General features: G+C 39.2%; 1 protein-coding gene across 1 annotated transcript in view; it reads right to left on the reverse strand.

Annotated features, from left to right (window-relative positions):
* LOC140236867 (cytoplasmic dynein 1 heavy chain 1-like) overlaps positions 1 to 21,594 on the reverse strand; it is a 76,322-nt gene that overhangs the window by 4,390 nt on the left and 50,338 nt on the right. The window contains exons 60-87 of the mRNA XM_072316811.1: positions 21,099 to 21,252; positions 20,459 to 20,654; positions 19,782 to 19,896; positions 19,095 to 19,310; positions 18,356 to 18,595; positions 17,806 to 17,990; positions 17,240 to 17,309; positions 16,976 to 17,122; positions 16,395 to 16,484; positions 15,933 to 15,993; positions 15,200 to 15,287; positions 14,625 to 14,790; positions 13,598 to 13,732; positions 13,010 to 13,104; positions 12,330 to 12,504; positions 10,461 to 10,536; positions 9,803 to 9,963; positions 9,271 to 9,382; positions 8,768 to 8,828; positions 8,206 to 8,329; positions 6,873 to 6,986; positions 5,850 to 6,020; positions 3,699 to 3,800; positions 3,211 to 3,323; positions 2,562 to 2,665; positions 2,167 to 2,342; positions 1,301 to 1,369; positions 489 to 755 (exon numbers count right to left, since the gene is read on the reverse strand). Coding sequence (XP_072172912.1) covers positions 489 to 755; positions 1,301 to 1,369; positions 2,167 to 2,342; positions 2,562 to 2,665; positions 3,211 to 3,323; positions 3,699 to 3,800; positions 5,850 to 6,020; positions 6,873 to 6,986; positions 8,206 to 8,329; positions 8,768 to 8,828; positions 9,271 to 9,382; positions 9,803 to 9,963; positions 10,461 to 10,536; positions 12,330 to 12,504; positions 13,010 to 13,104; positions 13,598 to 13,732; positions 14,625 to 14,790; positions 15,200 to 15,287; positions 15,933 to 15,993; positions 16,395 to 16,484; positions 16,976 to 17,122; positions 17,240 to 17,309; positions 17,806 to 17,990; positions 18,356 to 18,595; positions 19,095 to 19,310; positions 19,782 to 19,896; positions 20,459 to 20,654; positions 21,099 to 21,252 — 3,783 coding nt within the window. The remainder of the gene's footprint in view (positions 1 to 488; positions 756 to 1,300; positions 1,370 to 2,166; positions 2,343 to 2,561; positions 2,666 to 3,210; positions 3,324 to 3,698; positions 3,801 to 5,849; positions 6,021 to 6,872; positions 6,987 to 8,205; positions 8,330 to 8,767; positions 8,829 to 9,270; positions 9,383 to 9,802; positions 9,964 to 10,460; positions 10,537 to 12,329; positions 12,505 to 13,009; positions 13,105 to 13,597; positions 13,733 to 14,624; positions 14,791 to 15,199; positions 15,288 to 15,932; positions 15,994 to 16,394; positions 16,485 to 16,975; positions 17,123 to 17,239; positions 17,310 to 17,805; positions 17,991 to 18,355; positions 18,596 to 19,094; positions 19,311 to 19,781; positions 19,897 to 20,458; positions 20,655 to 21,098; positions 21,253 to 21,594) is intronic.

The raw sequence follows: 21,594 nt of genomic DNA on the forward strand, positions 1-21,594 counted from the left end.
ACTTTGTCATGTTGCTAATGGCATCCACGTTACCACTTATTCTGCACAAAGTAGGCTAGATCTACAGAATTTAAAAAAAAAAAATAGTTTAGGAAGGGTTATGGTGCAGCTGACTACAAGATTTAAAACTATGCGATTTACACAATGATATTCTAAAATCATACCAACCGACAATCTGTATTTGGTGACAGATCTTGTTGAGATTCAATGCAACTTCTGCTGCCTGTTTGTAGGGTTTGAGATCTCCCCCTTGTCCTATTCAACCCTACTCACCATCATCCTACCTCACAATTTTATCTAGCAAATCTCTGCCAAAGAGACACTTCTTGGTAATATTTTTCCCCCTGAGAGACATTTCATAAAAGTCATGAGGGAGTAGACACATTGCACCACATACAGTATTACAAAAGTCTTTCTGATAACCCTGTCCACGACATTTTTCACAGAAAACTCTTGTTCCAGTATATTTCATGTCAACTGCACCCTACCTTGAGCTCCTTGGCACCACCTGATGTGGTTGCCGTGGAGATCTTCTGTAGCTGGTTGATGCGTTCACTGAAGTCAGACACCCACTGGATGACAGTGAGACCAGCTGGGACAGTGTAGCGGTTCCATCGTTTGGGCAGCATGCCTTTGGCCAGTGTGCTGAGAAGGGCACGGTCATTGTTGGTCTGTTTCTTCTTGCCTATACAGACGGCCAGTACGTCATTGAGATCATTGCGTACGTCTTTCAGCAACTGGTTGCCATGGTTCACCTGTCAGTCATACATGACAAATCACATATCAAATTCACTACATTACAAACCCAATGAGAACTCAATGTTATCTCTTCTTTCTTTTTTTTTTTGCTAAGTAAAGTTTGTCAACTTGAGCAAATTGTCGGCTGAGAATGGTACAGGCATTAAGGTGCGTCAACACTATGGCTTTAGTGGCAACATAACACCCTTATCATTCTCAGCCGCCAAAATATACAAGTTCAAACTATTCTTGTGACTAGATAGATATAAACATTTCATGCATGATTCCATAGCAGTCAAGCAATTCATCACATGTTCATTTTTCAATGGAACTGCACACTGTCTTGACCCACATGGGCAAATGTTGGGACTTCTTTTTGTTCCTCTACACACTTGAGCTTTCATTTGTTTATTGAACAACACACAGGTGCATAAACTAACAATATTGCACAACTCATCAACAAAGGGCCTACCAAGTTTATCAGAGCATCATCTACAGTCACACAGCTGATAAGTATTTGATCAATGTGATCATATCTTGACAGAAAAACAAAAAAACTCACCTCTCTCTCAAAGAACCTGAAGAGAGGATCCTTGATGTTGTCAGCTGTGCGTTTCAGCAGCGTCAGTTTCTAGGAAAAAAACAACAACAATCACAGGTGTATAATAAAAACTTCATGGATTCGGCTCACAGGCTCCCATCATGACATTGGTGTGCAAAAATAATAACAATTAAGTGCTGTCTATTAACCTGTTGAGGACAGGCTGATTTTGTTATAACTATTTCCCATAGACACCTATCCAAGTGTACTTGGGACTAGTCTTTGACGGATTAAGTACCATGTGTAAAATGCATAAAGTTGCTTCTAGGTCTACGTACAATATTTGATCAATAATGCATCTTCCATACAAAACTCGAAATAATCATATTTGTGGGGTGACAGTTCTCACTTCTTAAAATCAACTTTTTCCCACGTCCATTTCATCTCAATTCCCATCCTCAAAAATGGAAACTTAGCGACTAATCATGCTCAGAGAGCCATAAATGGTGACAAGTTGTGAGTTTTTTGTTTGTCTGTAATGCACGTCATCACTATTAATGATGGCAAGAAATTGATATCAGCTCCTTTGATTGATATCACTCAAATGGACTTTGCTATTTTTCATCCTTCCTAACCGACAGGTAGTCCTGAATATAGTACGACCGATAGCTTACCAGGAACATTCATCATTCATATTTCAAACATTCCTTGTCACATGGAAAAGCTGCATGATTCAATACTCCAGAACAATTTTTTTTTTTTATTTATAATTTTTAAAAAGATATGTGTGTTGTATTCAAGCAACTGTTGATAATTTGGCAGTCTTCAATAGTAGGTCTGATCCCATACGGTCCCAATGAATTATGTGAAATGGCAGTGGTACTCACCTTGGGTATGAGAGCAAGCCAGTTAGCAGCCGAGGAGTGAAGGGTGCGCATCCAGGCTGGTCTACCATCAGAGGAGGAGTGACGTTTACGTTTCTCCTCCTGAGTGTTACCCTGCATGAAGTCTTCTTCATCTTCCAATGTTTGCATCTTGAGTAGCTTGCTGATCATACTGGTTCCTGGGAGAAGTCAGATAAACATTCTGTCAGGCTCCATCATTTCATCTTATTGCCATTAATCATTATAATGATATCCATTGTTATGACTTCATCTCTATCACCATCATCATCATCATAATCATAATCAGTGTCATAATTACTAATCAGTTCCATCATCATCATCATCATCATCATCATCATCATCATCATCATCACCATCACATATGGGTATGGTGCTACCTTGTGTGGTCAGGAGGACTTTCTCAGCATTGTTGGGGAGTCCAAGCCAGGATGGGGTCTGGTTGTCAGGCAAGGCCTCCACCCATTGCACAAACTGCTCACGTCTGAGGGACACAACATGAAAAACAGGCAAATATCAATATTTATTTCATCATACATGCTGCCACCACATTACACTTTGATAACTAAAGGAACTCATAAACACAAATATACTTCCTAACATACAGGCTCCCTTTTAACTTTTACTTTACATGATGCCACCCTAAGATTAAAGCACTAACAAGTAAGAGTTTACACAGAATGTGATAAATACAGCATTTGGTAATTTCTCCTTGCTATCAAACATACTGAACCCTGATAAATGCAGTCCAAGCTGGAAATAAACTGTCCCTTTAGACATCATTACCATGCAATGCAGGACAGACTAAAACTTGCTGACTGATATGTGATTTCTTATAACAAAAATATGAGTCAAAAGAGAACTTTTTAGATATTTCCTCATATTCTTCACAAGATTACAACTGTATTTCTAATCACAGTAATGTTTAGAAATTATGCAGGTTTCTACAATACTTTAGCTTCTTCAGATTTCCATTCCAAATTAAGCAACATTTACGAAGACATCAATACCTAAAGAAGGAATACTTACCGGATTCCTTCAGGCATGTTGATGGTCTTTCCTTCAGCGTCATGGATGAGAGGGAAGTCAGAGTCAAAGCTCTTCACAGTGAAAAGCTTCTCAACAAAGGCAGACAGCAGGCGCTAACAGGGTTGGGTAGGGAGACAAGAAAGCATTGTGAGAGCATTGATTATTATCTCCAAGGCCATTACAGCCCACTTCTTTCCCCTACCACGAGTGACGATCCTTCAAAGTATCAATTACTTCAAATAATTACACTGACGTGCCAAATCAAGTTGTGCTGCAGTTGATCATGCTTATTTCCACACTTTGGTCTCAAATTAGTCATTACATCACCATGGAAACAATTAACATGAAATTTTTCTACTAAAAGTGCATCAGGTCTACAATGTCAGATCTGTAATTGATCAATGAAACACAAATAAGTCAATAAAGGTCATATCTTCACAAAAATCTGTCAAGAAATCCTAATAAGAGGACAAGTCTCTGATTGTTACCTGGTCAAAGTCATTGTCGATGCGTCCTCCATAGATGCACTGTGAGAGGAGAGTCTTCATAGCATCCCATGGCACCTTGTCTGGTGGCAGGTTGGAGCGACCCTACACACATGGCAACAAAATAACACACTTAACATACGAGTCTCATCTCGAGAATTTGCCATGATGCTTCATGACTAGTGACTAGCAATCACTGTCCACTGGCACCTTTGAATGTTTCTACTGATAAATAGCACTATATAAATGTTGTTTCATCATCATCATCTGTCCTCTTTGGACTACACTGTAAAGGAACTATTGGCATTGTAAACAATTGGTTGCTATTAGTTGTATAAACACACAAGGCAAGTGCCATAATGTGTCTTGCCCATTCACATACACGAAATTGTACGCGAATGGGATATAACATATGAAAAAAAGAGATTTAACAGATAAAAAAAGAGATATACAAGGGTAAAAATTCATGGCAAAAAAGAAACGTGCCATAAAAACTAAACATTGGGCCCTTACAGTTCGTTGACCCCTGCCTGTGACCTTTGACTTTGTGGTGACCATCCACTCCCCAAGGGACATCTACCATCCAAGTTTAGTCACAAATGGAGTTATGGATCAAAAGTTATGACCCATAATAGAAACGCGCCATAAAAACGTAACATTGGGCTCTAAAAGTTTGTTGACCCCTGCTTGTGACCTTTGACCTTGTGGTAATCATCCACTCCCCAAGGGACATCTACCATCCAAGTTTAGTCACAAACGGACCTATGGATCAAAAGTTATGACCCATAATAGAAACGCGCCATTAAAAACTTAACATTGGGCTCATCCACTCCCTAAGGGATATCTACATGTACCATCCAAGTTTGGATGCAAATGTAGTTATGGATCAAAAGTTATGACCCATGATAAAAACACGCCATAAAAACTTAACATTGGGCCCTAAAGTTCATTGACCCCTGCCTGTGAGCTTTGACCTTGAGGTGACCTTCACATATGGTAAAATGTGAAACTTTGTATGACCCCTCTTCCCTCGAAGTTTGATTGCAATTCTCGCTATCGCCAATGACGTAAAAAGTACCCAGATGTAGCTTTTTCGTCAAGATTTAGTGCACTTGGTAGCAAGGGCACTTCCGGCGCAGAGCATAATTTGCACAACGCTAGCGTGCGCGTACGTAAACCTTACCTATAGCGCCGCGCCGACCACGGATACTAGTTCAGTAGGCGGCTGTACCGCCTGAGCCAGCGAGTGGCCAGGCCTGTCATACTCGTACACTGTAGTCGAGTCCCTGCCGGCGGCCGGCCTTGCATTCGCATGCACCACTAGCACTGCACGCAGCGCATAAGCTGACACATACTGGTACAGCGTACATGTACTGCTTGATCATGCGATCGATGTGCACATCACAGATCAGTCATCTCTGCATACGCTGAAAATATGCTGGAAAATATTCACCCACCTGGACATCGTCATAGAATGCCCATCTTTTTTTTTTATTTGTTCTCTGTCGAAATGTCGCGAACACAATCGGGAACGAACAGTGATCTCGAACTTATCCTGTCTCCGAAGCAACTTCTTCCAAATAAGTACAGTATTGTACGTACATGTAGAATGTACGTAGGCACTAGGCCTACTACCTAGTGCTACTACCACTACTAGAAAGTCGCGCGTGCACGTACTGCGCTGTGGAGTCACCCGCAAACTTCACCCACGCGGCCACGTCACGTCTCGCATGCCAGTAAGGGTCCTATTTCTGCAGATTTTTTTCATTTATTGTCGTGCGAACAACACATGGCAGCTTCGCAGCAACAACCAATAGTCGTATTAACAGCAATTTCTTAAGAATGGAGAAATTTCAAATCATATTAAAGTTGTAATTCAAGTCGAGAAAACAGGAAGTACACGTAGAATACGGTCGGTTGTGTGTGTAAATAGCATTAGTCACGTATCACGCACGTATATAAATTCTACTCAAGCAAACACACCATTTGATATTCAACATTCATTCCTTCCTATATGATATACTGAATTGTGCCCCCATTTCACATTTACTAATTCTTTTAATTTCTTTTTTTTTTTACTGTGATCTAATCCATCTACCCATCCATCCATCCAACTACCAACCAAGAAAGTGAACTGCACTCTATTTCACGTACCTTTGCCACAGTGTCGATCCAGATGTCTACTGTGTCACACCCACAGCGTAGGTCAGACTCACTGAACTCATACTTCTTGGCCCAGCCCAAAGGGCTGTAGACCAGACGTTCCTGGATGATGGCATGGAGCCAAGCCAGCAAGAAGTAGAGACGAGCTCTTTCACTGGGAGCCTGGGGGTTAAACAAAGTTTGCATATCACCGGGTTATAATAATGGCATACCATCAAGATGTTACCATGTATTACTTTTCCTGAGTTGGAGTATGATATTGTGGTTAATAGTCATATAGTAAGCTTAATTTAGACGTTCACTGACATTTCTCAGCTAAGCAATGATTTGATGAGAAGTAGTCTGGGGGGGGGGGGGGGAGTACTCTGTCTACTTGTCATATTAAAGCTGCTGCTTTTTACATAATTCTCACATTGGTTGTCTTTCTTTTATAATGGAAAAGGGTACTAATACAGAAGATGAATATTTGATTTGATTTGATTTGATTTTATTGGTTCCTGCATTATGTCATTGCTCATGCAGATACATACACATATATCATATACATTGATGGTACCATACATATAAATGGATAAACATTAATTGCTAACAAGGTAAGTTTCTTCATTACCTTTGTGTATATCTGCTTACTCCACAATGATGACACTAAAGTAAGTTCTTTCTACACAAATGAAGCTTGTTCAGCTTAAGAACTTGATCCAGGGTTAAGATCCATTCTCTTCTAACAAGAGTTTCTAACTAGACACAATGTGTGGACAATATCAGTGGTATACAAGACACTTAATCAGGTGAACTTGACTTTTTCAGGGGCACAGAAGACTAAAGAAACTGTGAGCTAGACAGTCTTTATTGTGCAGACCAATATTGACGACAAACACATGTAAAAGTTATGAACAGTGTATGCCTGTGTACACTGGAATTGTACTAGTTTTTCCTTGGCAGACACATATCAACCTTGTAAACTAGGGGACTGTACTCACAGTACACTGGACAGTTTTTACTGGGTGGACTCACCTTGTTCATTCTGGAGACAGGTACAGTGCTGAAGGTCCTCAGCAGGTTAGCCTTCACTCCAGGAGGTGGCTCAAAGACAAAGATACGTCCAGCACGTAGCAGATTCACTGGCACCTAGAGAGTACAAACAATAAAACCAAACAGTCATTATCTTGAAATTTCCATTAACATGACTCAGAACATTTTTCAACAGAAAGTACACTGCATGAAAAATGACCATGGTGACTGAATTCCAGTAGCTGCATGCTATCACTGTCCTATACTTCATATCACTTGTTTCATACTGAACATTTTGACAGATATTCAAAACCATGTATAGGATGTTTGCAATAAGTAAGCTTCAAAATGGCAAGTAGAAGCATGTTATCAGCACACAACTTTAGAGAAGCCTTTCTTCTCTGGGATTTATCATATTAAGTCGTAAATGGAGCCAATATAGTCACTCATAATTACCTCCGCCAAGGGGGGAGGTTATGTTTTTGTTACCGTTGGTTTGCTTGTTAGTTAGTTCGTTCATTTGTCCGTGTGCGAAATAACTCAAAAAGTATTTAACGGATTGGAATGAAACTTACAGGAAAGGTTGAAAATGACACAAGTAACAAACGATTAACTTTTGGTAGTGATCCGAGAATTTTGGGGGAATTTATTAAGGATTTTTGATATTTTGGCAGGTAGGGTCAACGAACTTGGGAGTTCAGGCTGCGCGTATTTGAGGTTTGCATGCGCGCACTAAAGCGCGTGCTCTAGTCTCTGCTAGGGCGAGGCGCGCTGTGCAGCTGAGGGTTTATGACGTAACAAAGGCTTCTATATTGGGAAATCTGGCGGCTTTCAGCACACAATGCAGTACGTATGGGTGGAAATCACTGATCTCTGTGGAAGAACAAGATCAGTGCGGGTGGAAATGGGCTGCATGCTTGGCGGAGGTCTGCGCTCTCAGAGTGCTTTTCTAATTATATCAGTAACCATAAAAATTATAATAATGACAAGAGAAAAAATAACTTCAACAACTGCACTGATAACATTCAGGCATCTCCTGCAACATCAACAGAGTTTACAAATGAAATCTATAAGATCAGGGATGGCAGCCCTCTAAACAGCAGTGCAGTACTTTCACGGCTGAAAAGGCACATTTTTGGTGGCAAGACAATAATTTAAACCTTTCTTAGATCAAACATAATTGGTACCCAGTAGTAACATAATTTGGGGAAAATAGTATTTCCCATAAAACTTGCAGTATCTTTAGCAAAAAACAACATAAAATTCTCAAAAAAAGCTGGCATCTCTGTAAGATGAAGCAGGTTTGGATGGAGGAGTGAGTAGAGGAGCGTCTCACCTTGGGATTGATCTCCATGGTGAGGAAGAGACGGAAGCTAGGATGAGGAGACAAGCTGTGAAGCTTCTTCTCTAGCTGTACCAACCACTGAGGAGCAAGGTGGACATTCTTCAACATCACCCACCTGATACAAGTCATGGGAAGAGAATATATGTGAGGATTACAGTACGTTAATGTCACTCAAAATGAAAACGACATCGCTATTTAACAGTCACCGCATTATCAGTCATCGCTGGACACTGTGCTGATCAATGCCTCATTAGTACTCATTTCATTGTGTCATCATCATTAAAGTATCCAGATCAACTCTTTCATTATTAGTATCTACATCATTGGCAACATTCCTATCATCATGGACATCAAATCTGGATGATTGAGGTGCAGTTCATTCAATCAGGTAAAGCCCTCCCCCCACCCCCCCCCCCCAAAAAAAAAAAATAAATAAACAAATAAATGAATACAAAAATTTAACTAAACTAAATTAACATAATAAGAATAATGATAAATCAACAACAAATTCAGAGTGAAATCAGTATTGAAATAAAAAATCATATGAACTCACTTCCCAGTCTTGGTTGAAGAATTGATGACTTTCTCTGCCTGACTGAAACCTTCAGCAGATCCTGGAGTATGATACACAGAAATATTCACAGACTTACACTTTGTAGACATGATAGACACAATTTTAATTCAATCACACTACAGAAACACATAATATGTGACACACAACAGAGACTTCTAGCTGATGACAGTAATTTAATATTACCTAGATTTCCACTAATGTGCTGCATTTACTTCAGGGCTGTACATCTAGGAAACTGTCTTTTTTTGGGTGATTTGTTTGTTGCACAGTAACAAAAACAATTTTCAAAATATCTACTCATGAATGACAACATAAGTCCATTTATAAAACTTTAATGGTGTTGTATCTTATCTCTGCAGTAAAAGATAGAGACCTTTTCATGAACATAAGCTTTCTATACTTCCCCCTCCTCTAGTGAAACTCACAAAGTGTTCTGGCATGACTCTAATTCCTGCAATGCTAAGGACAACAACGTGTCTTACCGATAGCAATGGATGTGATGGTCTTGTTGAGTTCAGCAGCCATGTCATCCACACGCCAGCTGGCATCGTATCCCGTCACAGAGCACATCAGGACTGGTGTGTTACTCTTTAGCTGCAGGATGGAAGTATATCCAAAATTTTGTTATAACCTTGTTTGTTTTAACAGGAGTGCACTGTACAACCTTACCCTAAACACAACCCCCGTAAATATCATGCAATGAAAACATACTGCCATAAACAAAATATGCAAAAAGAGTTACTAAATTGAGTACAAAACTCTTCACTATTCTTTCCTAACACAACATCCTACACTATCTATAATACATCTTCTGCCACGACTTAATATTTCCTCTGTAAAGAAAACCTTTTCAGAATTCAAGATGGAATGGATACAATCCTGCTCTGTCACCCAAACATCACCTTCTTATCAACAAAACGTAAGCAAAATTATTTGTCCCAGTATGTCACACAAGTAACAAAGCCTATTGTTAGTGAACACAATCCTGTTTTTAGAAAGCAGAAGTGCACCTACCTCAGACTCTACAACATGGGCCAGGTCTAGCTCCATAGCAGCTGCATGCAGGAACTGTTCCCCAAAGACTGCAGTAACAAAGAGCTGTGTGGAGGCTAGCAGACGGTCTGGCCGGAAGGCTTGGACTAGGAGCATTTGGTGCAGTGCTTTGCCAATACCAGCTGCAACATTGACCAGATTGAGACTTGTTTCAGTCAAATGATACCTTGCAATGATATTCAAATTTATTATTTGAAGCAACACAAAGTACTGACCACATCAATAACAAATTGCTTAGTTCATATTTCAAGTTCGGGTGTTCAAACACAAGCATGCACTGAAATTACTACAGCACTACAAATAATGAAGACTATTCTAAACTCACAATAATTCATGAGTGATTTCAAGAAATAAATTCAAATCTGAAGCCTTCTCTTGACATAACCTGTGTTGGAATGAATCTAATCTAATAATACTAATTTGGAAGAATAATTGTCGATTCAAATGTCATCAATCACATATCATTTTGACTAAACTGTACTGCAATGCCTACAGAGCTGGATGGAGGGGTAGCTAAACATGTTTTATTGCTTGGCCTTTATTGAGGGGTGATCTTTATGGAGGTTGGTCCTTATGGAGAAGTGGTCTTTATGGAGAGGTTGCCATGGTGATAACTCACTCAGTGGAGATGGCTCCTTCCAGCAGTGTGGCACATGGTACTCTGGGTTCTGAGAGTTCATCCACTTGGAGAAGTCCTGTAAACATGGTACACAAATTTACCAATTGTGAACAAAGGACTGCAAATTCCTGAGAGTTATTTAGAGTAAACGAAAGCTGAAAATGATTTCTGGCCAACAATTTTATCATTCATTTTAAAAGAAGACTCTCTGCCACTAAAGCTACTTTCCTGATACAACAGCAAGAAAAAAATATGTTCTTTTTTTTTCAAACTTTACAAACTGCTGTACTAAAATACTCAATATATGAACCGAATTTATTATCTTCATTGTGTCTGATTCTTGTTCAAATCTTACAAATAAGAAGTAACAAAATACAATTCTTGTTGAAAAAGTCATGACTAATGCATGCCATCTTGCTTAGATAACAAACAAAAAACAAAGCTCCCAGACACAAAACTGACAGTGTCTCTTCCACAGCACCTGATTCCTTGACAGTAACTCCCTCCATAAATACATGACCTGTATACTCTTGAGAAAGCAAAATCGTATCAAAGCAAAAGTATCACAGGAAAAATGCAGCATACATTACATGAGAGAGGAAATTTTGTGCTAATGTTTCTCAAACAAATACACTCAAATTTCATCACCTCAACACACATTCTCAGGCAATCCACAATATTTGGCTGAGCAATATTGACAAGCCCGTTACTATACGCAGAGAGAAGCTTTCTTTTCTGCCACCCACATCTACCACTACAGCAGCTAATCTACAAATATGGAGCTTTTCCTGACCACCTTAAATCTCTCTGTCTCACAAAAAGTTTGTGAATTCAATTCTATCCTATCACATTCTGGACATATATGATTTACAGCTATGATGAATCAATAGAGCAAAGTGTTTCTCAACAACCATCTACAATGAGCACCACTGCTACCACCAGGACTAAGTCCGCGCTTTAAGCTACTCATGCCTCCACTCTTCTAACATACTCTCTCATGCACCAATACAATCTATCACAATATCATTATCCAGATAAAAGAGTGCCTTAATATCCTAAACAATAGCAATCTAGCTTAATCTAAATTCTCACAATGCAGAATTCACTTCCTCTGAACGTTGTCTACAAATTCACATTCAACTATGCATGCATTAAGCACTAGATACTACATAGTGACTGCAATGATGAATATCATATAAAGATGGAGTCGATGATGATAATTACAATGATTATGATGGTAATTGCATTGTTCAGGTTTTTAAAAAGTACCTTGCTAGTTACACTACAAAATACTACAGACCACTATTCCCTCTAATTCCTCTGCAGAAATGGCACCAGAATTACAAATAAGAGAGTGTAGTAACAACTGACCGCATAACTACATTCACCAAACATGTTTGACGGCTGTGAGTGATAAGAGTTGTGAAATCAAAGTGAAAGGGGAACACATCAAGTGACAATCAGAAGTAAAAGAGATCAAAACTGAATGAAATCAAAGACAAACCAGTCATAAACAGAAGAAATATGTGCAAATGTAAAAATGAATGTAAAGGCATTTTGTGTTTTGTCATGCCATGTACACCTCTTTTCAACCATTCTCAGAGAAGATTATAATTGCATGTGCTATCAACAAGAAAAGTCATAAATTTCCATAAGTGTTCTATAAGGGGGTACTCAAGACACTACATACACACAGAAAAAGTCTATTCTCTTCAAATTTCAAGTGGGTTAGCACCTTTTTTTGCCGTTTTCAGGTTTAAAAAGAAATTTAAAAAAAAGACTAGATGACAAGGGTATGCAAGAAACACATAAACCTAACAAGCTGATTGAATATAAAACCATATTGAAGATTGAATCTAAACCACTCACATTGCTGGAAGAGACAAAATCTGGTAGACCCTCAAAGGCTTGCAGCTTAGCCAGTCTCAACATGGCATCAGACTGTTCATTGCTGAGACCAGCAATCCTAGGCTGGGGGCTGGAACGAATGGTCTGATCAGCTCCTCGTAGGAAGTGCTCAAACTCCTGGCTGAAGTCCCTCTCACTGGCAAAACAACAGAGGGCGACAGTTATGCATATTTACCATAACAACGTATATACATTATATGCTTAACACTAATTAAATACACAATCTGAGTGGCATTTGCCATCAATATATTCCAGCTTCTACACACAGTAATCATTGCAGTATGGATTCACATCTTGAAACTCTTGAACTCTGGTAAGAATTTTTTACACGTACTTTTTGTGTTCTTTTTGTTTTTCAATCTATCTAGGCGTAACTCCATACTATATGTTGCTGAGTTGTATTACAGACAGACTGAAACACAGTTGGTCTCAAACAACATAAATTTGCATATCACAAGTGATGTTAATTTCAGTTATTTTACATGTGTAACTCATTTAAATTCTCAAACTATCTCCTTCAATAACAGTAAGTGCTATGGAAATATCTTTGAAGGATATAAAATGAAAATGATGTCTCATTGAAGTCCTCACTGGTTTGTCCTGGTATAGGATTTGATCACACTGATGACAAGGGAACCTACCTCTGCATACCGCGGATGTGAATGCGTGCCAGCAGCACAGCAAAGATGATGTGATCCTGGTGAAGCATTCCCCTGGCTACACGATTGTAGGAAATCTGTGTCACAGAGAAAATGTGACATAACATGAGATTTTTAATAGTCAGCTGTCACCAAAAATGAGTAAATTTTTCACATAGATCTTTCCTTTTTAAATTCTTATTGACCTAACTGCATCAGATACACCATCATTAGAAATGCCATGACTTTATGCAGCATGGTTATTTCTGACCTTCAGAAGCATCAACATCTATTCCCTAACCTTATTCCTTACCTTGCAGCCTCAGTTTCCAGATATAAGTCAACTTTAAATTCATTCACCTTTGAGACAATGTAATCATTATAAAGGATCCCAGTGAGTTTTACATGCAGTGTTCATTAAAACTTGAACAAGTGGAGAGTAGTTATGGAAAGATAACTGCACCCATTGGAGACTAGCCCCCGTGTATATTCAGTGCAGGATGTCTATGGAAAATGTGTTTTATAGCAATATCAGCTCATCCTCAATGAGTTAAAATCTCTGACTGCTGGCTGGCAGGTGTCCAGTCTGACCTGGAAGAGATCCTTGATGATGATGGAGAGTCTAGCGGAGTACTCAGTGACCCCAACGAGACGAGGGTTGTCATACAGCACTGTCTGGAAGATCTCCAGGAAGAATTGCAGAGAGTACTGGTACAGGAAGTGAACCTGTGGTCAGGGTCAAAGGTTAAAAGGAGAAAAAGGTATAATTATTTTACCCATGTAGAAACATGATGTAAACTCAATCATCTCTTCAATATCAAGTTGATTTGATCTTATTACATTGCAATAAGCCAACAGTAGTGAGCACACATACAATGAACTATCTCAAACCATCATTTAGGAAAGGAGGCAAATAATGAAGAGTGGATATCAAAGGGTTCTTTCATCATTTCAGAAGCAGAAAGGCATAAACTCTACTTTGTTAGTATAATCATCATGTCTAAGTCATTCTTTTTAAAGTCATAGTCTATGAGTGATGAATGATTCAATAATATTGAATGACAATGCGTAACATTAAATAGGTTATAGTTATCAACAAAACACGATTTAAAGATCCTCTGTTACATAAGCTTAATCCCTCTTCTTGCCTTTCCTATTATCACTATGAATCTAGCATGTTCAACAATATTGTGTGTGACAGTGGTACTTGTTAAGGGCATACTAATAAGAACAAGGACAAGGCAGAGACAAAGAGATTTCCTGTATGACTGCATGTTTAATTCACTGTGACCGATACAATGTATGTGTTATTTTATGTACAGATTTTGACATAGTTGATAGGGTGTGGGATAGAAGACCTGCGGGTCATGGTAATAAAGTTTACCTTTTCCTGACCCTGGCAGCCCTGATTTTTATGTCACAATCTAGTTTTGTTTTGTTTTGTTTTTCTCTCTCTCTCTCTCTCTGATTTGTGTATTGTCTCTGTGTTCTAATCTATCTTATCTTTGTTATGCTGAATCAAATGTATTTTGTGTTTACCCACACATGTCTGAAATGCAGAATGAATAATAATAATTATAGTAAAAAGAATGCAATGTGAGAGTTGATGAAATCTAACCAGGTTGAGTGCCTCCAGGGTGAAGTAGATGGAGCTACAGGACTGGGCCAGGGAGAGGTACTGCTGAGAGACTGTCTCCACCTCAGCCATGATTTCATCTGTCTCCTCTACTTTCCTTGTCACCTCCGCTGCCTCCTTCTTCAGTGTCTCTAGGGTGGTGATAATGCTGTAGGAAGAGAAGCACACACCACACAGGTTTACTCTTGTGCACACCACTTCACAATATCATCTTATAGCTAACATCACAATAATCATGAAATCAGGGATAATCAGGAAATGCTGATCATTTGTATTCAAAGAACTTTACAATGAAATGGAATAGAAAGTTGCATAAGTGGCTCAAGAGTGTCTGAACACATCAAATCTGAAGCTCAAGATGCTCTCCTTTTTTCTTTCATTTCTGGAAAATATAGAAACACTGTCATCAAAAACTAAAAAATAATGCTAATAACAAACAAACAAAGGTTAAATCAATCTTTTGGCTCTTGATCTGTTTTAATTGTTCCAAAGTATTAAACATCACAAATAAATTCATACTTGGCAAAAGAATGTGAGTACAAAGGAGGTCTCCTCACCTGTCTGAGTCTAGGATCCTACCCTTGGCATCATTCAAGGCCTGCAAGAGAGACTTCTCCAGATGGCGGAGGCGAAGATGGAACTCACCTACAGGTCAAATCAAACATTTGGCAATGACATCTTTAGATGGTATTGAAAGCAGAACAAACACCAACTCACCTGCAGAGACTGAATCATTATACCTGGGTACCATTTCATGAAAGTTGTCAGCACTGACAAGCTGTTAGTCTCTGACAATAACCATAGTTAACAGTCAGTGAACAGAGCATCTCAGCCAATCAAAACCAAGGATTTTGCTGAAATTGTCAAGCGACCGACAACTTGTCAGCGCTGACTAAATTGATGAAACACCCCCTGTTCAACCAATTCTTCTTGACAGAAGCACTGCAATCAAAACATCCACCCACACAAGGATATATCTCCAAGGCATTACTGTGTGTCTGGTGCTAAATCTTAAATAGATCAGTTCAACAACAAGTTTATAATCAAGTGAGGCAAGTATTTGTTTGTAACACACCAACGTTTCTCAGCATTTAAACACTTTTAAGGAAATGAATCACGAAACACACTGTATGATATCTATGTATAATTTAAGTATGTTTACTGTCCAGTCACTAGAGTGTGTCTTTTTAGGAAAGAGTTCCATACAGTTTCTCACAGTAATCAAAAGATAAATTCACTTAATCTTAAGATGATACAAACAGGCAGTAATCCTGTTAGTAAGCTACTGACCTTGCAGCTTGAGGAGGTCAGATCTCTTCTCATCGACGTCTGGACGCTCAGCCTTCAGCACCTATGGTCAGTGATGGTCAAACAGTCTGGTGAAGACACTGTCATGTCTGACCACATACCCATTTCATAACACTCACATGTCAATAATTAGATTAAATCAGAGTATGTTGAGCAAGACTTTATGACTAGATTTCTGAAGAAAAATGTGATGGTGAATCCTTGGAGGGATCATGACCATTAACATGCAATAAGCACACATGGAGTTAATAATGTGAGCTATATAGCATCATCAGAGCTATATAACATTCATCCTCCAAGACAAGATACTTAATACCTGGATCTCTGCTCTTTTGGAGTGCTCACTTCAAACATTGTGATGGCTTTCCTTACACTCCTTATCCTCTCACAAGATTTCTGTGATTATGATCTTTGACTGTGCAAGGTACAAAGGATAGGACTTACCTCATTGAGACACTGGCTCTGAAGACTACTCCTGGTGACGGTGAAGTTCACAAACGTCACACGAGAACAGATGTCTGGTGGGAACTCAACCTGTACACACAGACAAAGATGGGGAAACAGAATATTAAGTCATTTAACCCATTGAAGATGAGTCGCGAGTATACTCGGGCAAGTGTCTATGGAAAATGTGTGTTGTAGCGAAATCAGCCCGTCAACAGGGTAAAAAATATATATTCACATGATCACAATACAAGCCCCGGCTTATATCATCTTTGTTGCTATCAAGAAAAGTGACATTAATTTTTCATATTGTTATCTTATTTACCGAATGTAGCATAACAGAGAAATGTCACTCAGAATTACCTAATCAAATTAAATATGGGCTATTACAATTACAAAGTAACATATAGAATTGTAAACAATATATATAGAAACAAATCTGTATTTATCACGACCTCTGTAAATATGTAAGAGCAGAGTTATGATGCAGCATAATGTAGTATGCTGATTTAGTTTGGGTATCCAAAATAATTTGTGCCCTGCCCCGACCAAGGTAGGTGATGATAGTAAGACTGTCTTACCGTTGGGTCCCTGGTCGAGAGGAAGATCATGAAGGATGGTGAGAGATCGATGTCCTGGTCACCCAGACTGATGAGAACTCGACCACCAGTACGACGCACCTCACGGTTCAACACTGGGTTCAAGATGGGATCGTAGTTCTCCACATCCTGAAATGGTAAGTATATCATTGTTACTAACATTCTTGCAATTATCATGCTAGGCATACATTTCATGATGGTTTCAGTTCTTACGTATACATACACTTGTATTTTGTCTCTACTCACCTGCACAAGCAATGGGTTTCCAAAGCGGAGGGAGCTCTCGAGGTTCTTGCGGAATGCATCATCCAAGAAGCTGGGTTAGGATGACAAGCATAAAAATATTGCATCAACTGTGAGAAATCATTACATCTTACTATCTTATATGTTCAAAATAAATATCAAGAATTGTCAAATTCATTAGTTTTTTTCTTGACAACAGCACATTAAACAATAAACACAATACAGACCATTTTACAATTTCAGCTCCATCTGATACTAGTCTACCACACCATCACTACCATGGTACACTGAACCTGAATTCATGAAGCTTTTGACATAAATCATCAGGTGCCATTAACAGTGACCAAATTTAACTCATTCTTTCTAAATTCAGTACTACTTGTTCAAATCAGTGTGCAGTAACCATACTATATTTGGCTTTCAAGTAGAGCATACATGAATTGAAGTACAATGTAAAGTTTAATTGTACATCAAATATTCGATCCTCCAGTCTCCTGATGCAATAAAACCTCTGAACTACAGTAATTGTATCCATAAGGAATGTAAGAGAAAGCTGTAATCCAACTCACCTGGTCTTGGTGATCTTCTTCTCCCTGTATTCATTCATGATGAACTCTGTGGCCTGGCCTGAGGGGTCAATGATCAGTGGATACCTGTTGTACCTCTTCAGCATGATGGCATTCTCTGTACACAGGTCATCGGAAGGCAGGGCACTAGCCTGCCAGCGCAGACGCTCATCGGCATTGGATAGGTACTGAAGGTCAGGCAGGAAAGAATCAGAAGTGGAGTTGTATCTCAATATCAATATTATTGTATTTTACATCAAAATACTTTGTCAACGTGGGCTCCTAAGACAAACATTGTATGCTTACGAATACCACTATTGTATCAAGCTATGGCTGCATGTACAAGAATCACATTGGAACCAACAAATGTTTCTCTCAAAAGTTGGTACTGCCTTTTCCTAGTCAAACACTCAGCTAAAATACCAGTTTGTACTGTTTCTGTTTCAACAGGTAGAGCTATTCTGAATGACATTGATGGGCATGAAAATTTAACAATTTCATGTCAGATAAATTTTGGTGATATATGATATTAATCAATGATTGTAAAATGTACCTCTGTGCGAGCGATGTCATGTCTGAACTTGATGCGAGCCTTCTGGAGGTGCCCCGCCCAGCTGTTGAAGAGGTTCTGTCTCATCATCTGGTCAAAGTAGCCAGCGTAGGCCATGAAGGCAGAGGAAAGCAGGACATCGCCTAGGATGGTGGACATCTGCATCTTGAAGGACTCACTGCCCGCCTCCCAACGGTCTCGCTCAATGGACAGACTACGCAGCAGGGCTGTGCTACGGTCAACCTTGGTAAAGAACATGAAGTCAATGAGAAATAAGCGTCTGTGACACAAATGTTTTCTGTACATCTTTTTTCATCAAAGCACAACTAGAGTACACGCCATGAGCGCCTGACTTGGTGGATACCGGCGCTATACAAGACTTCATCATCATCATCATCACATGAGTTCAATCTCATGTATCATTTTCATTTATAAGATTCGTTCCTCAATGGATTTACCTCAGAAACTTTGAAGCCTTTCTCTAATAAGGTTTCTCCATGAATTTTTCTCCGTCAACCATTTCTAATGAATGCAATCCTAAACTTTATGGTAAGCTTTCAAATCATGTGGTATACATGTACTTTACCAAATTAAGGCTACATACAGAAAAATCCACAGAAATCACAAATAATCACAATGATTACCACCATGAGCATTGCTATCATTATCATCATTGTTATGTTATCACCATCACCACCATCATCATCATCACCACCACCATTATACCCTTCCACCCTCCTACCTTGATCTGCACAGACTCCAGGTCAGACTTGATGGCCTGAGCCTGGCTGATGAGCTGTGCATACTCCTCCTTGTAGTGAGAGATGCTACGTTCCAGCTGGTTAATCAGTTTGTTCACCTCCTCCTGCTTCAGTTTGTTACCATTAGCTTCATCCTCTAGGCGACCCAGTTCATTACGCAGTGGCTCCACTCTCTTCAGCATCTCAGCGTACAGGATCTGATGAATGGATGGATGAATGAATCAACAAATAAAATACAGCAGTGATTAAACTGCAGTGAGCCAAGAAGTTTAGCACACATAGTAGGACCTCTTATCTACCATTCTACATTAATTTCTTATTGCATTGACCCTGAGGAACAGACTCCAGCAAAAATGATTAGAAAACATCAGTCATCACAGATTAAAAGGAAGGCTACATACATCAAGAATACAAAATGTCACTTATTACATCAAAAGATTGTTAATGCAATCATTTATCATGTACATACAGTCAAAAACATCACAGGTTTTTATACAAATGAACTATATCACATGACAGCACACACTGGCTCTTCTGTAGGGAGTCTGCTATATCATCATTTGTGTGTGTGTGTGTGTGTGTGTGTGTGTGTGTGTGTGTGTGTGTGTGTGTGTTAAGGTGAATGTGAGTTAATGTCAGTTAGAATGATAGACCATTTGATTCCTCACCTGAGCGATTGCCCATTTGACCAGGGGACCACAGGCCAAACTGGCACGATTGATTTTCTCAAAGTTGTAGTCAGGGTTGCCCAGATACTTCTGCATCTTGCTACGAATGTCATCACTGTAGTGTCAACAAAGCATGGAAAACACATTGCAATCAAGTCACACTGCCAATTCTCTTGGCTCATTTTCCAAGTTTCATTGAAGCAGTTTTGTTATCAAATAAATGTCGTGATGAGTTACTGTTATTTTTTTTTTCCTCTTAAAATATTACATCATTGTCCTTGCAACACATCCTTTGAGGAATTTTCTTATTCCTAGCTTCCATGTGTCTGAAAGAGCAATTTTTTTTTTAAGATGAGGGGAAAGGAAGGAAGGAGAGAAATATTTCATACCAGCTACAGACAGCCTAAACTGATTAACTGAAAAAATGATGATCAAATCACTCGCTTCACTCCATCTTTATAAAGAGAAATTTTTTGCTGTTTGTCATTAATTTTACTCTCTAATCAATCCTTTCAACATTTAGTTGACTCAATGGCAATCATCTTTGCTGAATCTCAGATTGTGGATCCTTGTCCCTGTAAACTCTCAAAGACTTGTGATCATCTTGTAACTGTCATGGTTGTTTCTTCTACCAATAAAACCACCACACTGTACGTTAGCAATAGAAATCCACTCACGTGATGTTCTCTGTGACAAAGTTGACGATGGTGCTGATGAAGTTATCTCTGATGATGATCTGTCTGATGGTCTTCCAGTCTGTAGTATTCTCTCCCAGCAGCATACAGATGGACTCAAGGGCAAGCTTGACCAGTGGTGGTGGGTTGGCCATGGACCTGATCTCCACCAGGTTCTGTTTCTTGATACCTTTCACAGCTGTAGCCATCAGGGAAAATACAGAACACATAGACTCACATATCACTGGTGTACCTATACAGAACTAGCGACACAACATAAGATAAGATTTCATTTCCTTTGCTCGATAAACCCATTACAGATATACCTGTTATGATTTTAGAAAGGAAAACAGTGATGAAAACTAATGAATAACAAGATGAATTGTTTTCTTGGTTTGTATCAGTCATTAGCTCTTTTCTTTAGTTTTGTCTCCTCAGGCAAAACTCACAAAGGGGTTGAAAGTACCATAAACTACTGCTATTCATTGAATGGAATCATGGAAACAAGTTCGAAACATGATAAAAACATTTCATTGATAAAAACAATGTGATATTCAGAAAGATAGATTAGTTCCCCTCTGCACCCACTACAATGAAACAAAATATTAGAAAATGGCATCTAAATCTCCAATTATCACCAGACCTTGCTGGGCGTCTTTGACGGCAGGTTCCACCTTGGAGAGGTCAGCCATGACGTCTTTCCTCTTCTCAGCGATCTCCTTGGTCTGAGTGGCCAGAGCGGCCTGGATCTCTTGACTGGTCACTTTCTTCTGCTCAGCCTCCTGCTGGTCTTTCACCTACAAAGCAGCACGTTACACAGTCACATGACCAATGACCCTACTGACCTCATCATGACGTCTTTTGCTACGACAATCACTGACGAAATGAATGCCTTGCCCACTTCTCTTTAGGCCCATAGAGCTAGACAAAATGGTCCCTCAACAATGCAGACAGATTTATCAAAGTGTGCACTTTAGCATTCAGTTAATTTGGTAAGGAGGCTGCCTGTGGGAAAAGATGGTTTGATGCACTTTCAAGTGGTAGTACCTCAAATATGACTAGTGAGACATACAAGTATTGATGTCATTCGTGATCATATCTACCAACTCAAATCCCTGGTCTATATGATCCGAATCCTC

Source organism: Diadema setosum, chromosome 1 (assembly GCF_964275005.1).
Source record: "Diadema setosum chromosome 1, eeDiaSeto1, whole genome shotgun sequence".
NCBI lineage: Eukaryota > Metazoa > Echinodermata > Echinoidea > Diadematoida > Diadematidae > Diadema > Diadema setosum.